The sequence below is a fragment of the Mercenaria mercenaria genome, chromosome 16 (genome assembly GCF_021730395.1).
Source record: "Mercenaria mercenaria strain notata chromosome 16, MADL_Memer_1, whole genome shotgun sequence".
Taxonomy (NCBI): domain Eukaryota; kingdom Metazoa; phylum Mollusca; class Bivalvia; order Venerida; family Veneridae; genus Mercenaria; species Mercenaria mercenaria.
Window position 1 is genome coordinate 28,427,560 of NC_069376.1, and position 21,524 is coordinate 28,449,083.

Genomic DNA, 21,524 nt, shown 5'->3' on the forward strand with positions numbered 1-21,524 from the left:
AAGTCATACTTTGCTGGTCTAAAAAGGTAAACTGAACAAGCTTATTATGTAAAGAAATACCATCCAGGTAAGAAAATATAGCCTCAAAGTTTCGTGACACTTGGAATGACCCGTTAAATGTATATTACAGACTCAGAGATGTAAGAGAGATTATAATAGTGTTACTTGCATAATTTCGGCTCGGAATTCCGTTAAATATATATACGTAATTACTGGAAGTGACCCTGCAAGTAATTAAACTCCGAGTCAGAAGTATACAGTACTCTTAGAGGATAAATGTATTATGGGTTTTCCGCGTGAGCTGATCTGTGAGTAACTGTTAAAGAATAAACAAATCTGGATCGACTTATTGTCAGCTAGTAAAATGTATGTAAATGTCAATATATATATAGTCAACGATTCGATTACTTATAACAAGGTGTTATAATACATAGTTTTATACGGCAATGCCTCAATAATATTATCGATGATCAAAGCGAAATGCAAACAATAAACTTTCGAGAACTGCTACAGTTTTCATGTTACAGCTTTACCCTTATCATGCTGGACACGATTGATTCTGCCTTTGCGACCAGTGTAGATCATGACCAGCCTGCACATCCATGCAGTCTGATCTTGACCTGCACTGTTCGCCATTCACTTAGTATGTCTTTGGTAAGCACCCCTATTAACAGTTAATGGTCCTGTCCAAATTGAAAGAAGAACAAGTTCATTATAAAAATTTAGATCTAGCTAAATAAGGGTTAAGTACAACAACAATTATTGCATCTTAATTCTGGAAAGTCACTATAAATAGCTGTAAATAAAAAGAAAACATAAAATTTGATTAGCTAATAAGCGTAAGTTCATTCAAGTAGCATCTATTATCAGTATCTGAAATAAAAAAAAAGGACAGATTTTAAAGTACGGAAATATCATTTCTGTCAGAAAAGGTTAAACAAAAAAAACTGAAACGACTATGAGACACCTGACTCGTGACTCGGAGGTCACGTGATTCCAAGCAATGAGCATCGTATTCTCTATGACCTCTTTGACAGTCCCTATTATTTGAAAGAACTCTTTAGAGAAACTAATATAAAGTGTTAAATATTTATACGAATATCCTTTACAATCGATATAACATATTATTTTTCTTTCATTGAACCTTATCAATGTTAAGAAGTTATGTGCAAGGTTAAATAAAGCACAGCACCTAGCTAGAAAGCTACTACTGCCATTTTTACGACTTAGCACAAATGACATGAGTTCCTATGTCTAAACACTTAAATTCGCCTCGTTTTAAAATGGTTTCATTAACCTTTAGCATGCTAGATAAATTGTCGTCTGCTGGAAATGTCGTCTGCTAAAATTGTAAAGTTCATTCAATTTGCTCCAAAATTGGAAGAAATATTGTCAGAGTAGCAAACAGCTTGGAACCTGATCAGACGCCGATTTAATCGGCGTCTGATCTGGTTCCAAGCTGTTTGCAAAGGCTGTTAAATTCGCCTGCAGCAGGCTAAGGGTTAATTCCATTTGGATTTTTTATATCATACCCATTTAAATTCTATTAAAAATCCGGTTTGCTCTTTTACAATAGTTATGAATACTAGGTTTCTCAAAACCAATAAGGCAGAAAGCTTGCAAGCTAGCAAGCATGCAAGCTTCAGAGCATGTCTCGGGGTGTCATGAGCTCATCTCACAGGACAAATCACAAGCCTCTACCCTATACTAGTACTTTGTAAAATTTTTGTATATTCTAACGTCGATTAAAAATTTTGTGAAAAAAGTGTATGTAAGCAGGTTTCTCAGAAACTACCTGACTGAACACTTTCAAAGTCGTAACAAGTCCTTGGCATCAAAAGCTCAAGCTTAATTTTGTCAAACGTTTTGTCCCTTTTATCTAATACAGAAACCTTATTAAGTGTTCATGTAAGTAGGCTTCTGACAACCTCCGCATTGTCAAACATCTACTGTACCGATAAGGGGAAGTAACACTGTGTTGGAGTTTGACTGTGTACAAAAAAATGACTTTTTTCTCAATGTAGAAAATTAAACTGGTATCTTGTTTCAGGGTTTCATGTAATATAATTAATCATGTTGTTATTAGACTGCTCTTGTAGTATATCTGGTTATATATTTCAAAGTCTATAGCAAGTCAATGATCGGCAAACCTTTAGTAAGTTATAAACACTAAACTGATTTACTGTACCTATTTCACCAGGCAAAATGTCAGTCGTACAGATTTCTTCATCAACCAGACCATCACAGTCATTATCTATGCCGTCACCTGGCGTTCCTGGTGTTATTATGCATACCTGTTTATCAGTAAAAAGGATTTAGAACAAATTCTGTTATGTTATCTTGTACACCTGTTTATCAGTGAAAAAATAGAATAAATCAATACATGTTATCATTTACACTTGTTTATTTGTGAAAACATTTAGAGGGGCCTCCGCGTTGAATTCTTCATGTGAGGAAGCCATTCAGCTGGCTTACGGAAGGTCGGTGATTCTACCCAGGTGCCCGCTCGTGATGAAATAATGCACGGAGGGGCACCTGGGGTCTTCCTCCACTATTAAAGCTGGAAAGTCGCCATATGACCTATGATGTGTCGGTGCGACGTTAAATAAAAAAACAATTAGAATAAATTATGCTATGTTATCTTGCACACCTGTTTAGCAGTAAAAAGATCAAATAAATCATTAAATGTTATCTTTCACACAGGTTTAACAATAAACAAGAGCTGTCACTATTGGTGACAAATGCACCCCCCATCCCCACCCTCCACGAACCGTGCCCAAGAATGCTACAGTTGTCTGCCAAAAAAATCACGCATCATTTTGTGACCTTGACTTTAACCCCATAGACCTGGGTCATAAGTGTGATACCACAAAATGGCTAACATTTATGTCAAATTATTTTGGAATCCCTTGATAAATGGCAGAGTTTCCGACCAAACAAGAAACCTATTTGACTTGTGGAGCTAGGGGTCTGGGTCTTGCGCATGACATGTCATCTCGATATAGGGAACATTTATGTTAGTTATTTCAAAATCTCTTTATTCACGGCAGAATAATGGTCTGGACAAGAAATAAACCCTTTGTCCTTTAACATCTTAGTGTAACCTTGACCTTAGAGCTAGGGATCTGGATCTTGCAAATGACAATCGTCTTATTATGAGGAACATTTGTGCTAAGTAATTTTAAAATCCCTTATTCAGTGGCAGAGTTATGGACCGGACACGAAACAAACCCTGTTAACATTTGCCTTCTAAGTGTGACCTTGACCTTAAAGCTAGGGGTCTGGTTCTTGAGCATGACACGTCGTCTCAATATGGTAAACATTATTCCAAGTTATTTCAAAATCCCTTCATGGATGGCAGAGATATGGACCGGAAACGAAACAGACCCTATTAACCTTTGACACCTAAGTGTGACCTTGACCTTGAAGCTTGGGGTCTGGGTTTTGCCTCATTATGCTAAAAATTTTAGTCATGTCAAAATCCCTGTATGGATGGCAATGTTACTACCCGGACAAGAATTTACACGGACGCACGCACGCACAGGTAGACGAACGGACGGTGCGATTTTAATATGTCCACCTTCGAGTGCATAAAAAAATAGAGTAAATTATGTAATGTTATTTTTACACCGGTTTATCTATGAAAAGGTTGAGAATAAATTTTGCTTTGTTTATCCTGCATGCCTGCATGTTTATCAGTGAAACGTATCTTTAGTTGAAAGACATTAATCTGTGTTATTTTTAATACGTTTATCAATAAATATTACTTGAAAAGGCATTAAGCTATACCTGATTATCAGTAAAAGGACTTGACAAGACATAAGGCTGTGTTATCTTGCACAATTTTTAACAATTAAAGGACTTAAATCAGCATTATGCCTGAAAGCTCCATAAATTCTACAATGATAAACAGAATTTATCATATGTAAAATACAGATTAGATGACATGGTTCGACAGAACCTTACACTTTATACCTTTGCAGAGACTCTATAGTTTTTGTACATACATTTATAGATAAATGGTTTACGTTTGTCTTTCTTTTTTCTTAGGAAATAATGGCAAGATAATAATTCCTATTGGAATCATATCAAATTGTTTTCTGTAGCTAACGTGAAAACTGAAAAACAATGACACGGACATGCATTATATATTCGGGAAAATGCATACGTTATTATGTAACCTGTCTGGCTTGTACGTTTTGGCAAATGGTTTCCTGTTGGGTAAATGTATCGTATGGTTGGGGTGCCAAATAGGTCGTAGAAGGGTAAACTCAAAGATATGACACATTGATTGTGTAGACTCGGCTGGAGTTATGGTTTGACATTCTGAACACAATTATCCAATGAATATAAAAACTCAATAGTTTTCCCAAATAACAATTTCTCATAAACGCAAAATGATATACTGGTACCCGTTTCACGAAACTTTTTTAGGATAGATAGAACTTAAGGGTATAGTGTTTCAAGCAGTCTGCCAGATCTATTTTAATTGTTCGGTTATTCCTAAAATATGGGCCAAAGAACACAAACTAAGGTAGACATATTTGAAACTGAATGAATGACAACGACTTAATTATGAATCAAGCTTTATCCTGACATATGAATGAGCTTTAATAAGAGTCCATACTTAGGAAGGAACTAAGCATGAATCCTATTTACTTTGCAGGGACCTCCGTGGCCGAGTGGTTAAGGCCGCTGACTTCAAATCACTTGTCCCTTACCGATGTGGGTTCGAGCCTCACTTGGGGCGTTGAAATTTTCATGTGAGGAAGCCATCCAGCTGGCTTACGGAAGGTCGGTTGTTCTACCCAGGTGCCCGCTCGTGATAAAATAATGCACGGATGGGCACCTGGGGTCTTCCTCCACCATTAAAGCTGGAAGTCGCCATATAATTGTGTTGGTGCGACGTTAACTCCAACAAAATAAATAAATGAATAAATACTTACTTTGCTGAAACAGGTCCCTGGTATTTATAAAGTCTAGTGCTAGAAACCAGAAGAAAGCCGTGTCGAATAAAAGAAACCTTTCCTTACCATTACAAACTTAAAACTTGGATATTTTGATAGCAAAACCAAACGTGAAGATAAAATAGGTATAAACGCAAACCTTGTTTATGTCGTTGTACATAACATCACTTGTTACAATAAATTTGACGCCGGTATATTCTGACGGTGATCTCGCTTGTAATAAAGTGAGGGAAAACGTTTTATTTTCATAATTAATTCTTTGCACATCTGTTGCTGTAATATATCCTATTTTGACTTGGCTCTCAACTTTTACGCCATTTTTATCAACTGCCGTGCTGTTCCTTAAAACAGAAGTTATAACTGTTTTTGAAATGTTCTTTGTAGACGTTACACTGTTTGCAAATTAGTCGTTATATTACATAAAGATACTGAACGAAATTGAACTTAGATTTAAAAGAAATACCTTTTCTTCTGAATTAGTAAAATTAAGTAAAAAAAAAAATAAGGTCATGAAAGAATTGCTACAAATTTGTGTTCTGTCAAGTTCGTTACAACGAGTGACAGAAGAAAAGTTTCGAAAAATTTGAGATTTTTATAATAAAATTCATAAAAACATATGAAACTAATAAAATCATTCCGATATTGGCATGTTATTTTGCAGTCGCTGACCAAATTTATTTCTATTTCTCCGTAATATCAGAATTTATAAATTTCAAACTTCCATCCAGAACCAGCCGCCTTTAGGTAGTTCTGCACGTTCGATAAACCGGAAGTGATGGCGTAACGACATTTATCCGGGAAACGTAGAATAAAACCTGGATTCGGCGTACGGAAATGAAAATTATTTTATGAATTAATCGAAACAAATTTATTACAACGGCACTGTTGCTACATTTCTGAAGTCAAAATATGATATTAAAACTTCAGACAAAATCAAAATAATGTCTTAAAATTAGCGTGAAATGTCCGGTTCTCTTTACTTAATATAATATGGTAAAATATCTCAAAAATAACCACACGGACCTATACATTTTATTTCGCCAAATTATAGGCCATGTCTTTATTTACAACTGTGAGAAGGTTCGTCAAAATCTACATTGAAGAAACATATCTGTTCGCGAAAATGTTATGAAAGTTATGATTTTCCCATAGACTCCCATTATAAAATATTGCGTGAGGTCCAAATTTTTCAAATCAGTCTAGCAAAAAACCAAGCACACGACCCTATCATTTTTATTTGCTAAACTTTCTAGGTATATTCTAGGTATATTCTTAAGTTTTGAAATATCAGAGTTTAATCAAATTCTAAATTGTAGAAAAAATTTCGATCCAAACGTGCAGAACTACCTTAATAGCTGTATGTCTCAAATTCATTTTATAATTTTACTTAAGTAAGTGCGTCACTTACATCTTTTCATAATCTATAAAGGTATACTACGCCCAAATTTCATTTTTAAAAATACTAAAATGTTACTGAATATTGTATGTATAAGTATAAAATTAACCAATTTATGTGTATTGACAGTACTATGCATTGGGTTTGAAACAGTACACACTTAATACAGGTGTAGTTAAATATATGTACAGTATAAATGTAAACGACCTCTAAAAACTGAGTGTTTTTTTTTAATTATGAATGTAGCTCCTCATACACAATCAGCTCATATATTTAATAAAGTTTAATACATTTGACGAAGATTTTCTACTTTTAAGCATCTAATGATAAGATATTTTAACGAAAGATGGTCATTGGATATCTTAAAATACAAATCATGTTAAATTAATATACGTACACTATTTCAAAATGGTCTCTGCTACCAATAGAGTTTATGCCGGGAAAGACGTGTTCGGACTTGTACTGTTCTACCGGTGGTATGACGACAACAGAAGCCCAGCTCAAATCCTTCGACCGCATTTGTAGATGCACTTGTATTGGTTTGGTTGAGTTGATGTCGTAAAGCTTAGATGTAAGGTGTAATAAATGTGACGTGTTATAAAAATGAAGTCATAAATATGGCGAGTAATAAAAATTACATAATAAATGTGCGTGTAAAAATATGACGTGTAATAAATATGACGTGCAATGAATGTGACGTGAAATAAATGTGACGTGTTGTAAAAATGAAGTCATAAAAATGACATGTAATAAATAGGAGTGCCCGCCCGCTTAGCTCAGTAGGTAGAGCGTCGGTCTAAGCATCGCGGGGTAGTGAGTTCGATCCTGGCGGGGCGTATGTTCTCCGTGACTATTTGATAAACGACATTGGGTCTGAAATCATTAGTCCTCCACCTCTGATTCATGTGGGGAAGTAGTCAGGTACTTGCGGAGAACAGGTTTGTACTGGTACAGAATCCAGGAACACTGGTTAGGTTAACTGTCCGCCGTTACATGATTGAAATACTGTTGAAAAACAGCGTTAAACCCAAAATAAACAAACAATAAATAGGACGTGTAGTAAAAATGTAATAAATGTGACGTGTAATAAATGTAACGTGTAATAATCAAGTAAGCAATGTAATTTAGATAAGATTAAACAAGATAAATCGTTCCATACTTATATCTTTTGCTGTAAGAACATGTGTTTTGTGCCACTGTTAATATCACAAAACAGTGTTTATTAAGTCACAAGAAAAAAATATATATACCCGTCATGAAATATAAAAATAATGCGGCACTATGAATATTTTTATGAATATTTTTTTCTGTATTTTATGCACATATACGCTTTGCAAATTGATGTTACAACTGGAAGCCAATGAAATAGTTGCAGAATAGACTTTAATTATCTTAGCATAGCATTTAGGTCATGCTCTAATCTTTAGCCTGCTGGCGGCATGCCATTCTGCCTTTGCGACAAGTGCAGACCAAGACCAGCCTGCACGTCCGTGAAGGCTGATAGTGGTCTGCACAGTTCACTAAGCAGGCAGTAAATTTTCACTGAACACTCCTTCGAATAATAAATGGTAATGCCCAAAATGAATGATGGATTGGACCATTTTAGATATTTAGCAGGCTAAAGGCTAACCAAAACTTCTAACATCGCCTGCATATTTTTGCATTATCGTTTATAGTAGTAAAGATACAGTAAACAAATTTCTTGTGAGTTTAGTAATATACGTCCTTGATAAAAAATATTACAATTTCAATAAAATCAAGTGATGCAAAAACATCTTTCAGTTATTTAACGGCCAATATAATATACCCTTTTAAAATGCGCTCATTTGATTGATCGAAAAGGGTGCATGCGCGGTCCATAAAAAGCGATATTGACGCACAAAAGTGATAATGACTCTTGTGATATCACTGTTTCTTATATGTATGAAATATGGACAGTCCAAAGAATACATTTCAGAAGGGCATGTAATATATTAACAATTATAAACTTATGTTTCGGTCAATATGTGTTTTACGGACCTGTAAGATCCTCGGTCAGTCTCATTTATACAGGTGCGTAAAAACACATATTGACCGAAACATAAGTCGATAACTGTACAATAACCATGTTTCAGAAGACACATACATGAAGTGTTTTCTTTAAAAAAACACGAGCAAATATTATGTTTAAGGATACGTAAGATTGTCGCGTTTTAACTCACGAAGTGCTCAAGGTGAGGTATTGTGACCGGTCATTTCGTCCGTCGTGCGTCAACATTTGCTTTGTGAACACCCTAAAGGCTACAGTTGTGATCCAATCTTTATGAAACTTAATGAAAATGTTTATCTTGATAATCTCTAGGTTAAGTTTGAATCTGGGTCATGTGGGGTCAAAAACTAGGTCAGTAGGCCAGATCATAGGAAAAGCTTATGAACACTCTAGAGGCGCCACAGTTGTAATCCAATCTTTATGAAACTTGGTCAGAATATTTGTCTTGTTAAGTTTGAATCTGGGTTACGTGGGATTAAAATATAGGCCACCCGGTCAAATCAAAAGAAAGCTTGTGAACACTCTAGAGGCCACACTTGTGTCCTAATCTTTATAAAACTTGGTCAAAATGATTGTCTTGATGATCTCTAGGCCAAGTTTGAAACTGGATTATGTGGGGTCAAAAAACTAGGTCAGTAGTCCAATTCATAGGAAAAGGTTATGAACATCCTACAGGCCACAGTTGTGACCCAATCTTTATGCAACTTGGTCAGAATGTTTGTCTTGATAATTTCTAGGTCAGGTTTGGAACTGGATTATGTCCAGTCAAAAACTAGGTCAGTAGGCTAGATCATAGGAAAAGCTTGTGAACACTCTAGAGGCAACAGTTGTGACCTAATCTTTACAAATCATTGTTAGAGCGTTTGTCTTGATGACATCTAGGTCAAGTTTGAATTTGGGTTATGTAGGATTTGAAAATAGGTCACCCGGTAAAATCAAAGGAAAAGCTTGTTTATACTCTACAGGCCACAGTTGTGACCCAATCGTTATGAAACTTAGCCAGAATGTTTGACTTGATGATCGCTAGATCAAGTTTGAAACTGGATCATATTGGATAAAAAACTATGTCACCAGGTCAAATCAAGGAAAGGTGTGTGAACACACTAAAGGCAACAGTTCTTACCCAATCTTAATGAAACTTAGTCAGAATATTTGACTTGATGATCCCTAGATTAAATTTGAAACTGGGTCATGTGGGGTCAAAATCAAGGTCACCAGGTCAAATCAAAGGAAAAGCTTGTGAACACTCTAGAGGCCACAATTGTGACTTAATCTTTATGTAATTTGGTAAAAATGTTTATTTTGATGGTCTTTAGATTAACTTTGAAACTTGGTCATGTGGAATAAAATAAATTGATCACCAGGTCCAATCAAAGGACAAGCTTGTGAACACTCTAGAGGCCACAGCTGTAACCCAATCGTCATGAAACTTGGTCAGAATGTTTTTCTTGATGACTAATAGGTCAAATTTGAAACTGGGTCATGTGGGGTCAAAAACTAGGTCACCAGGTCAAATCAAATCAAATCAAATAATCCACCACTTATTTAACCCCCTGAAAGCATGAAAACATATATATCACAGGTCTTACCATATCATTCTCTACGGCTCTGCAAAATGTAATTCCGGTTAGGCTGATTGTGTCCAGGTGGTCATAGTTCCCCCTAATGATAACTATGGTACTGTCTTCAGTTGCCACTAGACGTATTTCCGCTTTCTCAGTGCTGTCAAGGTTTAATGGCGGAATGTAGTGCTGTTTACCTAGTGTCTCGCGCGGTGGCATCTGGGCCCTATTGTCGTCTGCACCACAAAATATAGCCATAGGCCGATTTGCTGTTAGCAGCTTTTGGTGGCCTAGTTCTACAATGACACAATACCAACGACTCATTATTTTTTTTAATTCATTACATTAAATCTGAAAGTAGAATGTAAATGGTTCATAGCCCGCCCGCTTAGCTCTGTAGGGAGAGCGTTCGTATACGGTCCGCGGGGTCGTGAGTTCGATCCTGGGGCGGGGTGTATGTTCTCCGTGACAATTTGATAAAAGACACTGTGTCAGAAATCATTCGTCCTCCACCTCTGATTTATGTGGGGAAGTTGGCAGTTACTTGCGGAGAACAGGTTTGTTCTGGTACAGAATCCAGTAACACTGGTTAGGTTAACTGCCCGCCGTTACATGACTAAAATACTGTTGAAAAAAACGGCGTTTAACCCAAAACAAACAAACAAAAATGGTTCATATCAAACAATAGAAATCCTGAGTCTGAATCACTGTAATAAGTGTTCTATAACTTTAATCGTTTCTTTTTAAAAATCGCACCCACCCTCAAGAAAGGAATCTAGCCCCATAGCACCTCCTTGCGACACCAAAGCCAACCATTCTATTTCATTACCAAATTATGAGTGTGTAAATAACGTAACTACATTTTATGTTAATTGCACCAACATTACGACGCAACAAGTTTTACTGCTAAGCTGTGTTTTCAATAGAACGTAGAGGTTGATGCAATCTTTTTCATTTGATTAGATATCATAAAAATGCAGGAATATTAGACAAAGTGGCCTCGTAATATTTGTGAACAATACAAGCCGGAAATATTAACAATTTCAACCAACAAAGGTGTCGGCCGCTCAACCCAGCGGTCGTGGGTTCGAGCCCCATTGGGGTCACGACCATAACTTCTCATATGACACCAGTACTGGTTTTTCCTGGAAGCTGACTCGAGAGTAAGTAGTCTGACATTGGTCCAAACATACTCGATGAGGTTCATGTTTATGCATTTGGTTACCTCCCCTCATGTATTTCTTAAGGTTCATGTTTATGCATTTGGTTACCTCCCCTCATGTATTTCTTAAGGTTCATGTTTATGCATTTGGTTACCTCCCCTCATGTATTTCTTAAGGTTCATGTTTATGCATTTGGTTACCTCCCCTCATGTATTTCTTAAGGTTCATGTTTATGCATTTGGTTACCTCTACTCATGTATTTCTTAAGGTTCATGTTTATGCATTTGGTTACCTCTACTCATGTATTTCTTAAGGTTCATGTTTATGCATTTGGTTACCTCTACTCATGTATTTTCGGTTTTGACTTTTCTACTTTGTAGCCTATTATTCTTCAAAATATTTATACCAAATTTGTCTAACACAAATTCTAGAGACGAAACTATAAACAATTTCTAAACAAAGCTCTGCGTTCTACAAAATATAATATTCGCACTCACTGTAATATTCAAGCACTGCAATCTCTCAAAACAGTTTATCCTGATTGTTCTTAAGAACATGGTATAAATATAAAATTCAAAAAGAAATATTCTTGTCAGTGGCGATAACCAAACATACAGCTTGAATTTTAAGCTTTAAAAACCAACAGGTAAGTGTTAACATAACCTATGAGAATACAGAAGTTTATTACCAATCAAGTTATTTTGTGATAACCTTTTCCAACATATTGTTTGAATGTTTTTGTTTATGTTTTCAAATTTATTATCGAAGTACGCCTAACAACGTTGATACTACATCTTAATTAAGTTAATCAGAAGTGGACACTTGTACCATCTTACAGAGACTTTGTTTTATCATACTTTTAATTTAAGCCTCGAAGAACTAACCTCGCCATTTTTACCATGTTTCTGACCAGGTTCGGTGAGCATTCCATTCTTGAGTACAAATCTTTTTTTAAAAACTCTTAAATCCAGCTGGCTTACGAAAGGTTGGTGGTTCTACCCAGGTGCCCGCTCCTGATGAAATACTGTACGCAGGGGTACCTGGGGTCTTCCTCTACCATCAAAGCTGGAACGTCGCCTTTTGACCTATTAAACTGTGTCGGTGCGACGTTAAACAAAACAAAATACAAATAAAATAAATCTGGCATAAATCTGGCATTCCTTAATAGCAGCAGAGCAGACAATTGAACAAACTTGAAGACTTGGAGAAAAGGTTCTGTGAACATCCTTAAGGTATACAGACACTAAATAGGAAAATGGTGCGAAAGAAATGGTAGCATAATGGCGGATTCAGATAATAACTGTTCTCATTTTTGTATTTGTTTGTGTTTTGTGTGTGTGTGTGTAGGGGGGGGGGGGGGGGTTGTTTTGCTCTGTAAAGCTATGTTCCTTGTTTTCTTTGCATTTTTTCTGAAATCACAGGCCAGCTCAATGCTGGATAATTAGGAAGCATTTTCATAATGAAATGACTGCTTCACAGAATTTATCATGGAATCTTAGGTCATACAGCACCACTACAATTAAGGGTCTCATTTTTAGCTGATTTTGTAATTTGTGTTTGACTGAAAATATTTTTCTTGCACCAAACATGACCCCTACTTTTCTTTTAATTTTTATTCAGCACTGACAATATCCTTCAAGAAAATGTAAGTTACAGACATTTAAAATAGGTCCTGGCCCAGCCATTGGAAATTTGTCAATTTTAGACAGAATAAAGAATGCTAGCTATTTAATGTGTTCGTGCCTTAAGGGGCTGAAGAGGCATTGTTGTATAAGAGTTTCTTTAATTTTACCCGTTTTCTAAAATGGACTCGTCCATCATTCAATTTGGACAATACCATTTATTATTCGAAGGGGTGTTCACTGAAAATTACTGACTGAACAGTGTAGACCATGATCAGCCTGCACGGATCTTGGTCTGCACTGGTTGCAAAGGCAGAATCACTTTCCGCCAGCAGGCTAAAGGTTAAATACAGTCGAGCAGAACGGTTGGGAAAACTGGGAAAATAAAACTGGGAAAATAAAAGAGTTTTACGGTTACCTTTATCATACATCTCTTTAGTTATTGAAACTGGTACAGGTCCAACAGGTCCAACGTTCGATTCTGTGTTATCTTCGATAGCATACCCTGTGCAAACTGAAACTGAAACAAGCAATGACACTGTTTTATACATAGTTTCAATTTTTGATATCTTTTTTTTTCAATAAGGAAATTACACCTTTTCAATGTCAATGATTTCAAAAGCCAATTTATTATCACATTTTCACAGTAGGTGTTGAGCAATCTTCAGTAGGAAGTAAATGCAAAAACTAAATCCCTGTCTAGTGTTGAAAATAATTCCAGTGTTTTTTTTTTTTTTCGTTTTTTTTTTATTGAAGTTAGTGATTTGTTGGTCTCATATTTAACAGTCTCTTGAACCCGCGTACAAAAAAAAACTGGACTAATGACTAATTTCACACTTTACAGAAATGACTAGACACAGATGTAAACAGTTAAGGGACCTCTTGTTTGTTTTCCTCCGAGTTTTATCATGAAATTCAGTGTCTTACAATTATGTGGAACACAGAAGAAAATATTTTTTATTCAATGTATACAAAAACAGAGATGGTAAACGTCCTTTTATTGTGGTATGTTTAGGACATGCATTTAATTTTTTTAGGTTAAATTATCTCGTGCGCACGACATCTTAGCTCGTGCGCACGACATCTTATCTCGTGCGCACGAAATCTTATTTCGAGCACTAGACATCTTATCTCGTGCAAACGACATTTTATCTCGAGCGCACGACACTTTATGTCGGGCGCTCGATATCTTATCTCGACATCTTATCGACAAGATGTCGTGCGCACGAGATAAGATGTCATGTGCTCGAGATAAAATGTCGTGCGCTCGAAATAAGATGTCATGCGCTCGAGATAATTTAATCTTTAAAAAAGTAAATGCATGTCTTAAATATACTGTCGTATCTTTTATACACTTGTAGAAAATTTCATTGAAATTAAACCTTGTCCAATAGCTTCAAGACATTCTATTTTGAAGTGGAAAACAAATATAACTAAACTATCTTATTAAATTTTAAATTATTTCTATTGGCAATTATAGTTTACACACAATTTACACACAATAATCAAGTGACCTATACAGCAACTCGAATTAAGTTTTATCAATAATTATCATACTTGACTATATAAGTTATGTTTTCAAAGTAATGACTTGACAGCCTTTAGTCCAATATATAGAGGATATTACATGAGTGTCTTTTCATATTGAATTTATTAAACGAGTTGAATAAAATAATAAAATGCGAGGCTGTGCCGAGCATTTTATTAATTTTATTAAACGAGTTTAATAAATTCAATGTGGAATGTCACAAATGTAATATTCTTTTTATCACATGTTAGCCTTTCTTGTCGAAACATTAAAAATTCGACTTTCTTTTACTATATAAACAAGTCAATTTGATCAACGTCTCCTATACTATAAATGACGTGGACGTCAAAGCTTTATTACACTAGTGTATTATCATTTTTTATTTAATGGCTTTATTACACTCCCGCGACGTCAAACATGTGATGAATGTAGTTGTTACAGATTTTGACAATAACTTGCACTCAAAACTGTTACCTTTTCTGAGTCGAGAAACGCCAAAGATCCCCCAATAAGTTTAACCAAGAGTTTTGAAACTTGGTTACGTAAGGAGATTTGATGACTACAGATCTTTGTGTGAAGTTTCAATGAAATAAATATAGGTGTTTTAGATACAGCCTGACAGTTAGTTTAAGGCACAATTTTAGCCAAATGTTCTAGGTTGATAAAATGCTATAATATACACTTTGTTCAACCAAGAGTTACCGAACTTGGTCTTTTCAGTAGGTTTGTTGACTAGGAAACCTTGTTACAATTTTCAGTTCAAAACATGCAATTACTGAGATATCGCCCTACACGCACAACTTTTTAACCGAGGTGTGACGTCGGCGGCTACTCCGACGCCCGGGTGAGCAAAAATAACTCTCACTACATCAAAAAGGCGAGCTAAAAAGGAAAAATAACGATTTAAATTCAAACAGTGAAATCATTTACCATTTTCGGCAGTTTCGTTGGTATCAAGTGTGCTGTCCAAAAATAAGTGATAGCTAGGTCCAAGTATGTCAACCGGAAGTACTGAATGACCAAACGCTTTTCCTGATGAAAGATTACGAAACACGTATACAGAAATTTCATCTTTAGCATCAATATGTATTACCTGCAAAAACCACATAAGTTGAAAATAAATATCTTTAGAAAAGAGGATGGACGGGTAGCCAGCACATGATATGATAGGTCTAAGATTCAGTGAAAATAATGAAAGCCTGAAAATCCACATGCTCACCGTAATAAAAAGTATTTTTTAGAAGAGTCATTTAAGTAAATTCTGGCAGTCAGCTGGACCTGTCCTGCAAAAGTCTCAGGCCTGTATGGTATACATCAAAGATATACTGAGTACTTTATCCTGACAATGTGTCCTGAAATTTTTTAAATGTTACTGAATCGGACTACTCCTGAAGAAATATGCAAGAGCTCAGTCACATTTTTGCATGATTTGCTCTTGACCTTGATTTAAGAAACCCTTGACCTCTGACCGTTTTGTAAGAAAATTTGCGAGTTTATTTATGTCCTTAAAGCTTATCAAAGCCAGACAATTGTACTTCAGCATGTTGAAAATATTGCTACTTTTGTGTGAAAAGGCCATTTTAAATCTATGATTTAAATGTTGGTACTTTCAGTTGTATATCTCGACCATTTTGGTCACTATATTTTTTATTTCAATATTTTTAGGTCCTTATTATCACTTCATGATAGGCTAAAATGTATTCTTATAAAATTGTGTAAAAGGAGAAGAATTTTACATGAACTAAAATAAAAGCATCATTATATATATTCAATTTGTTTCAAGTATAGCACCGTCACCGAAAGAATGATGTACAGATTATGTTAAAACATTAATTATTACAATCATTTAGCTAATGTTCGTTTACGCACACAGGCTGAAAAAAATCGATTGACATAATAGCAAAATGAAATAAAAATGAAGAATAAATGAACTCTTTTCCCCAGCGGTGTTGTGTTTGATTTCCAATTTGATATCCTGACTGTTTTACCAATAACATCCTAACCACACATCTTACCTCTAACCCCTTTCACACACAAAGCAAATCTCTGTACTGGGTACGAAAATTCTCAGCTGAACTGAGTTTTTATGCTCCCGAAGGGAGGCATATAGTTTTTGAACCGTCTGTCGGTCTGTCGGTCTGTCAGTCTGTCGGTCTGTCCGCAATTTTCGTGTCCGGTCCATATCTTTGTCATCGATGGATGGATTTTCAAATAACTTGGCATGAATGTGTACCACAGTAAGACGACGTGCAGTGCGCAAGACCCAGGTCCGTAGCTCAAGGTCAAGGTCACACTTAGACGTTAAAGGATGTGCATTGATGGGGTGTCGGTCCATATCTTTGTCATCGATGGATGGATTTTCAAATAACTTGGCATGAATGTGTACCACAGTAAGACGACGTGCAGTGCGCAAGACCCAGGTCCGTAGCTCAAAGGTCAAGGTCACACTTAGACGTTAAAGGATAGTGCATTGATGGGCGTGTCCGGTCCATATCTTTGTCATCGATGGATGGATTTTCAAATAACTTGGCATGAATGTGTACCACAGTAAGACGACGTGCAGTGCGCAAGTCCCAGGTCCGTAGCTCAAAGGTCAAGGTCACACTTAGACGTTAAAGAATAGTGCATTGATGGGCGTGTCCGGTCCATATCTTTGTCATCGATGGATGGATTTTCAAATAACTTGGCATGAATGTGTACCACAGTAAGACGACGTGTCATGCGCAAGACCCAGGTTCGTAGCTCAAAGGTCAAGGTCACACTTAGATGTTAAAGGATAGTGCATTGATGGGCGTGTCCGGTCCATATCTTTGTCATCGATGGATGGATTTTCAAATAACTTGGCATGAATGTGTACCACAGTAAGACGACGTGTCACACGCAAGACCCAGGTCCGTAGCTTAAAGGTCAAGGTCACACTTAGACGTTAAAGATCATTTTTCATGATAGTGCATTGATGGGCATGTCCGGTCCATATCTTTGTCATTCATGCATGGATTTTAAAATAACTATGCATGAATGTGTGACACAGTAAGACGATGTGTCGCGCGCAAGACCCAGCTCCGTAGGTCAAAGGTCCTAAACTTTAACATCGGCCATAACTGTTCATTCAAAGTGCCATCGGGGGCATGTGTCATCCTACGGAGACAGCTCTTGTTATATATATATATTTTAGCGGGCACTACTTACTGAAGAATGTTGACTAAAATCACTCTTTGCCACAACCTCTGTTTTATTTGGACCTACGACTTTAGCCTCACTACCATGAATTCTAACATCGACAGATTTGTCATTGACATTCGTCAGGAATATGAAATATCCATTATCATTGGCATCTACTGGAACCACAAACTCCAACCCGAAATTGTCCGCAGCATCTGAAGTAACAAAATCCATAATTTCAAGCGAAAGGATAAATTTGATTTTTGTTTTATTTTGAATTTTTTTTTTCATTGAAAAACTATGACCTTACTTAATTAAAAACAAAAACTGTCTTCCTTTTTTCTCTTGCAAACTAACATCTATGCATTTATCATATATAATTCTTCCTCGACACTCTTTTCACACTTAAATTAATATTATTATTATTATTATACCAGATTTATATAGCGCCCTTTTCATGATCAATTTCACGTTCAAAGGCGCTTTACATAGTTCAAATGCAGCCACACAGGGCGCATAATTCATCCTCTACTAGTACAGACACAGAGCGATCTGACCAGAGGGACAGAGTGAGACAAAGCCCCCACGACAGAGAGATCAGAAATCAGACACAGGCTTGTCCGGCTAACTTAGCCTAGCTCGTTTCGAATAGACAGCCTGGTTCTTTAACGTGCCCAGTGTATAGCACATCTAACATCTATATTAATACTAACATCTATGGACTTATCTTATATAATACTTCCTCGACACTCTTTTCACACTTATCCGTGACACTATTTTAAATGAGTACATTTAAAGTTCCATAAGCCTATAAATTTTATTCTAAAAACAGATGCAACAGCTGTTTAAATAAATGTTATGCATAATTACATGGTTAAAAAGCGCCGTTTTCAATACTGCACATGAACTTTAACACTTAGTGCCATAAAGGGAGGTAATCAAAACAATAATTTCAATAAAACTTTCTACTATGCTCATCAATATTCAATCTTTTGACAAATATTAGAGAGAGAGAAAAAAATCGGAAGTAGGATTTAACTAAAGATTAATATACTTCATATTCATAGCGAAAATTGTGGCAGTCACATTTTAAACAAAGGCATTATGAGCCTTTAAATTAGCCAACTTACGACAGGTCAATCTCATACGCAGTGATCTCCCCTTAAATGTTAATGGAGCGCTAGGGGAAGTAACCGCCGCTAAATGTTACAGCGCTATGTATTTTTTGTTCAAAACCGTATTCATCAGAAAATATGGACTGAAACTTAAAAAATCAAACAACTCAGATAAAAAAAAAGAAAAATTTTAACTCAGAAAATTGTTGCTTTTAAAAACATGTGTTTTACTCTACAAAAAATTTGCCCGTGTATTGAACCGGAAAAAGGCCCATCCCTCCCTCTTACTTGCAAAAATCCTTCCAGCAATCTGAAATAGGTAGATAAATATTTATTTCAACAGTTCTTCTGACACATCATTTTAATGATCTAAATAAAGCACTTTAAACATTCTTTTTCGAAGTCAAAAACTTTAAAATGAAACCTTAGATTGAAACACCAAAATAGCGTTCTTCTTTGTTCTACATAAATACATTTTTCCTTTGGGCCGCACACACATCAGCCCCTTTTTAAATTCTGTAATTTATTTTTTCTTGAAATTTGCATGCTAAAATAAAAATCAAAAGAAAGGGGTGTCTGTTTGATGCAAGAAAAAATTTTCAGTCAAACACAAAAACTGCAAATCACAAAAAAATGAACCCAAAATTTTATAGGGTGGGTATGGCAAATTTTCCAGAAAATTCTGTCATGTTATTTCATTATGAAATGCTACCTACATTCAAGCAAAATCTGCATGTGATTTCAGCAAAAAAATGCAAAAAAAATAAGAAAATAGTCTACTCTAGCCAAAAACTGAGGACTTTTTGGGAATCCGCCTTATCGCCATTTTCCTTTTATTTTGTAGCCTATAAAAAAATTTTTTTCTAAGACATTTTGTCAGTTTCATTTGAAAGTTAAACAACCTAAATGCAAAAAAAGATAAAGGTTTTATTTTTTATTTAACATTTGTAAGTTTTATGGCTTTTTCTTTTCATAAAAAACCCCGTAAATTTTTGCTGTCGCACAAAATTTTAAAGCATTCCCCTACTGTACCTTGTTTTTCCCCTGTTTGTTTTTTTTACCGATCGCTCAATTACACAAAAAAAAACTGTTAAATTTTTTCTTTTTTATCTCTGTTTCCCAAAATTTAGAAATCTTGGAAAAATAGCTTTTTAAAAATACCTAAAAAACAGGAAAATGGATTTTTTGGGGGTTTTAAAACCCATTTCAAAAAAAATTTGCATTTTCTATCAAATTCTAAAAAATAGCCCATTTCCTCCTAACGGGCCCCTTTTCAATTTTTACCAATGTCCCTAAAACCCCAAATGACAACGGTAAAATCTGTTCCCGTTTGAAATTGGCATTCTCCGGTTTTTTCCCTGGGAAAAGCGGCGCACTTAAGCTATATGTCCGAAGAAAGCCGAATTTCTCCGGGGGTACAATCATACGGAAATTGCGAGGTCATTTGGGACCGTTAAACATATCGTTTCTTTTTCCCTTTTCGATTATTTTTGTGTCAATTTTGTGATTTTTTTCAAGCGTTTAAAAAAAATTTGGGGACTACCGAAATGGAAAAAATTAAATAAAAACATCAATTTTAAATTTTAAAAATTTCATATTTTAAAAAAATTATTTCCCTCTATTTGTATCTTTTAAGATGGTAGTTTAGCCGGATTTTCTTTCTGCGGGTGGATGCCACTCTCGGAGTGATTAAGGAGGTGGACCCGTTACAAACAAACGGCAATTTACTTAAAATTTTTTGTGCTCTTTTTGGCATTTTCCGGGGTTTTTTTGGGGGGGGGGGGGGGGGGGGGGGGGGGGGGGGTCCACGTGATTTAGCATATTTGCGTCAAAAATGAATACGAACTGGTTAACTAAACACGTGACGCATGGAAATTGCCCAAAGTCATTTCGGTCCAAACCCGAAAAGAAAAAAAAAAAGAATTACCTATGACAAAGTGGGCACGTTCGTATAATGCTGTTACAAACATCACATCATAATCGATCTCCAATGACGTATTTATTTTGACAGGTTCATCGCTTTCCCATTTGCTAAAACAGAAAAAATTTTTTTTTAAAAAATAATAAAAATATTATTAGAACGAAGATTTTTTAAATTTTAGATACCTTGGTTTTTAAGGTGAACTATCCCTATTTTTATATTAAATTCTTCCTTTCATTCAAAAATTTAATGTTCATTTTGTATAACCACTTTAGTTCAATAAAATGGCGCTGTTTTGACAGCCCGCACGTAGTCAGGAGGACTTCTTCCCTGCGAGTCGCGGTTCTTCGGGGGAACAGAATGACCGTAAAGCAGATTTTGATGTTAATCTTCTCAACAGATGGAAAAAAAATATAATGAAAAAAATTTAAAGGGAAAGATGAATTATAGCAAATTTTTCCATGAAAAAGGGGCCCAAAGCTCGGGTTGCGTTTATTTCGCATGAACTCCCAAAAAAATATTTTTTACTATAAAAAATGTTTTTGGAGGGTCTTGAAAGTTTCAGATTATTCGTTACAAACAAGCGCAAATTTTCGCGACGGGATAATTCATAGTTTGACAAAATTAAAAATTTTTCACACAAAAAGGGGAAATGTTGATGCGTCATCATTCCCAATCAAACCCAACCCCTGTCATAAAAACTTCAGATCTTGCTAAAAAAAATTTTAAGGGAGGGGACGCGTAACACAATCGGTAGTTTTCCGTGCGATCCGTATTCTCACATGCTGTTTCGGCATTCTTTGGCCATAAGAGAAAAAATAGTTTTCGTAACCGGAGAATGCCGAACTGCAAATACGGGGATTACGTATTACGGAATCGCCTACGGTTTTTTACGGATGGCATCGAATCATTGTGCTGCTTGTTCGATATTTATGACCGATTTCTATATTTTGTCAACATTTTCTGTTTCTGCAAAGTAAAAAAAGCTGCAGGTGACATTAAAGGGCCCCTGGAGCTCTAAAAAATTTTTTAAAAAATTCTTTTGATCGGGTAATGAAA

General features: G+C 35.7%; 1 protein-coding gene across 1 annotated transcript; it reads right to left on the reverse strand.

Annotated features, from left to right (window-relative positions):
• Window positions 1-6,747: 6,747 nt before the first annotated feature.
• Window positions 6,748-21,273, reverse strand: LOC128549273 (uncharacterized). Its single transcript, XM_053525831.1, has 7 exons — window positions 21,248-21,273; window positions 20,472-20,575; window positions 17,457-17,644; window positions 15,198-15,360; window positions 13,158-13,259; window positions 9,982-10,250; window positions 6,748-6,927 (listed from the first exon to the last, which is right to left on the reverse strand). The coding sequence occupies exons 1-7, from the start codon at window positions 21,271-21,273 to the stop codon at window positions 6,748-6,750; spliced, it is 1,032 nt and encodes a 343-aa protein (XP_053381806.1).
• Window positions 21,274-21,524: the final 251 nt, after the last annotated feature.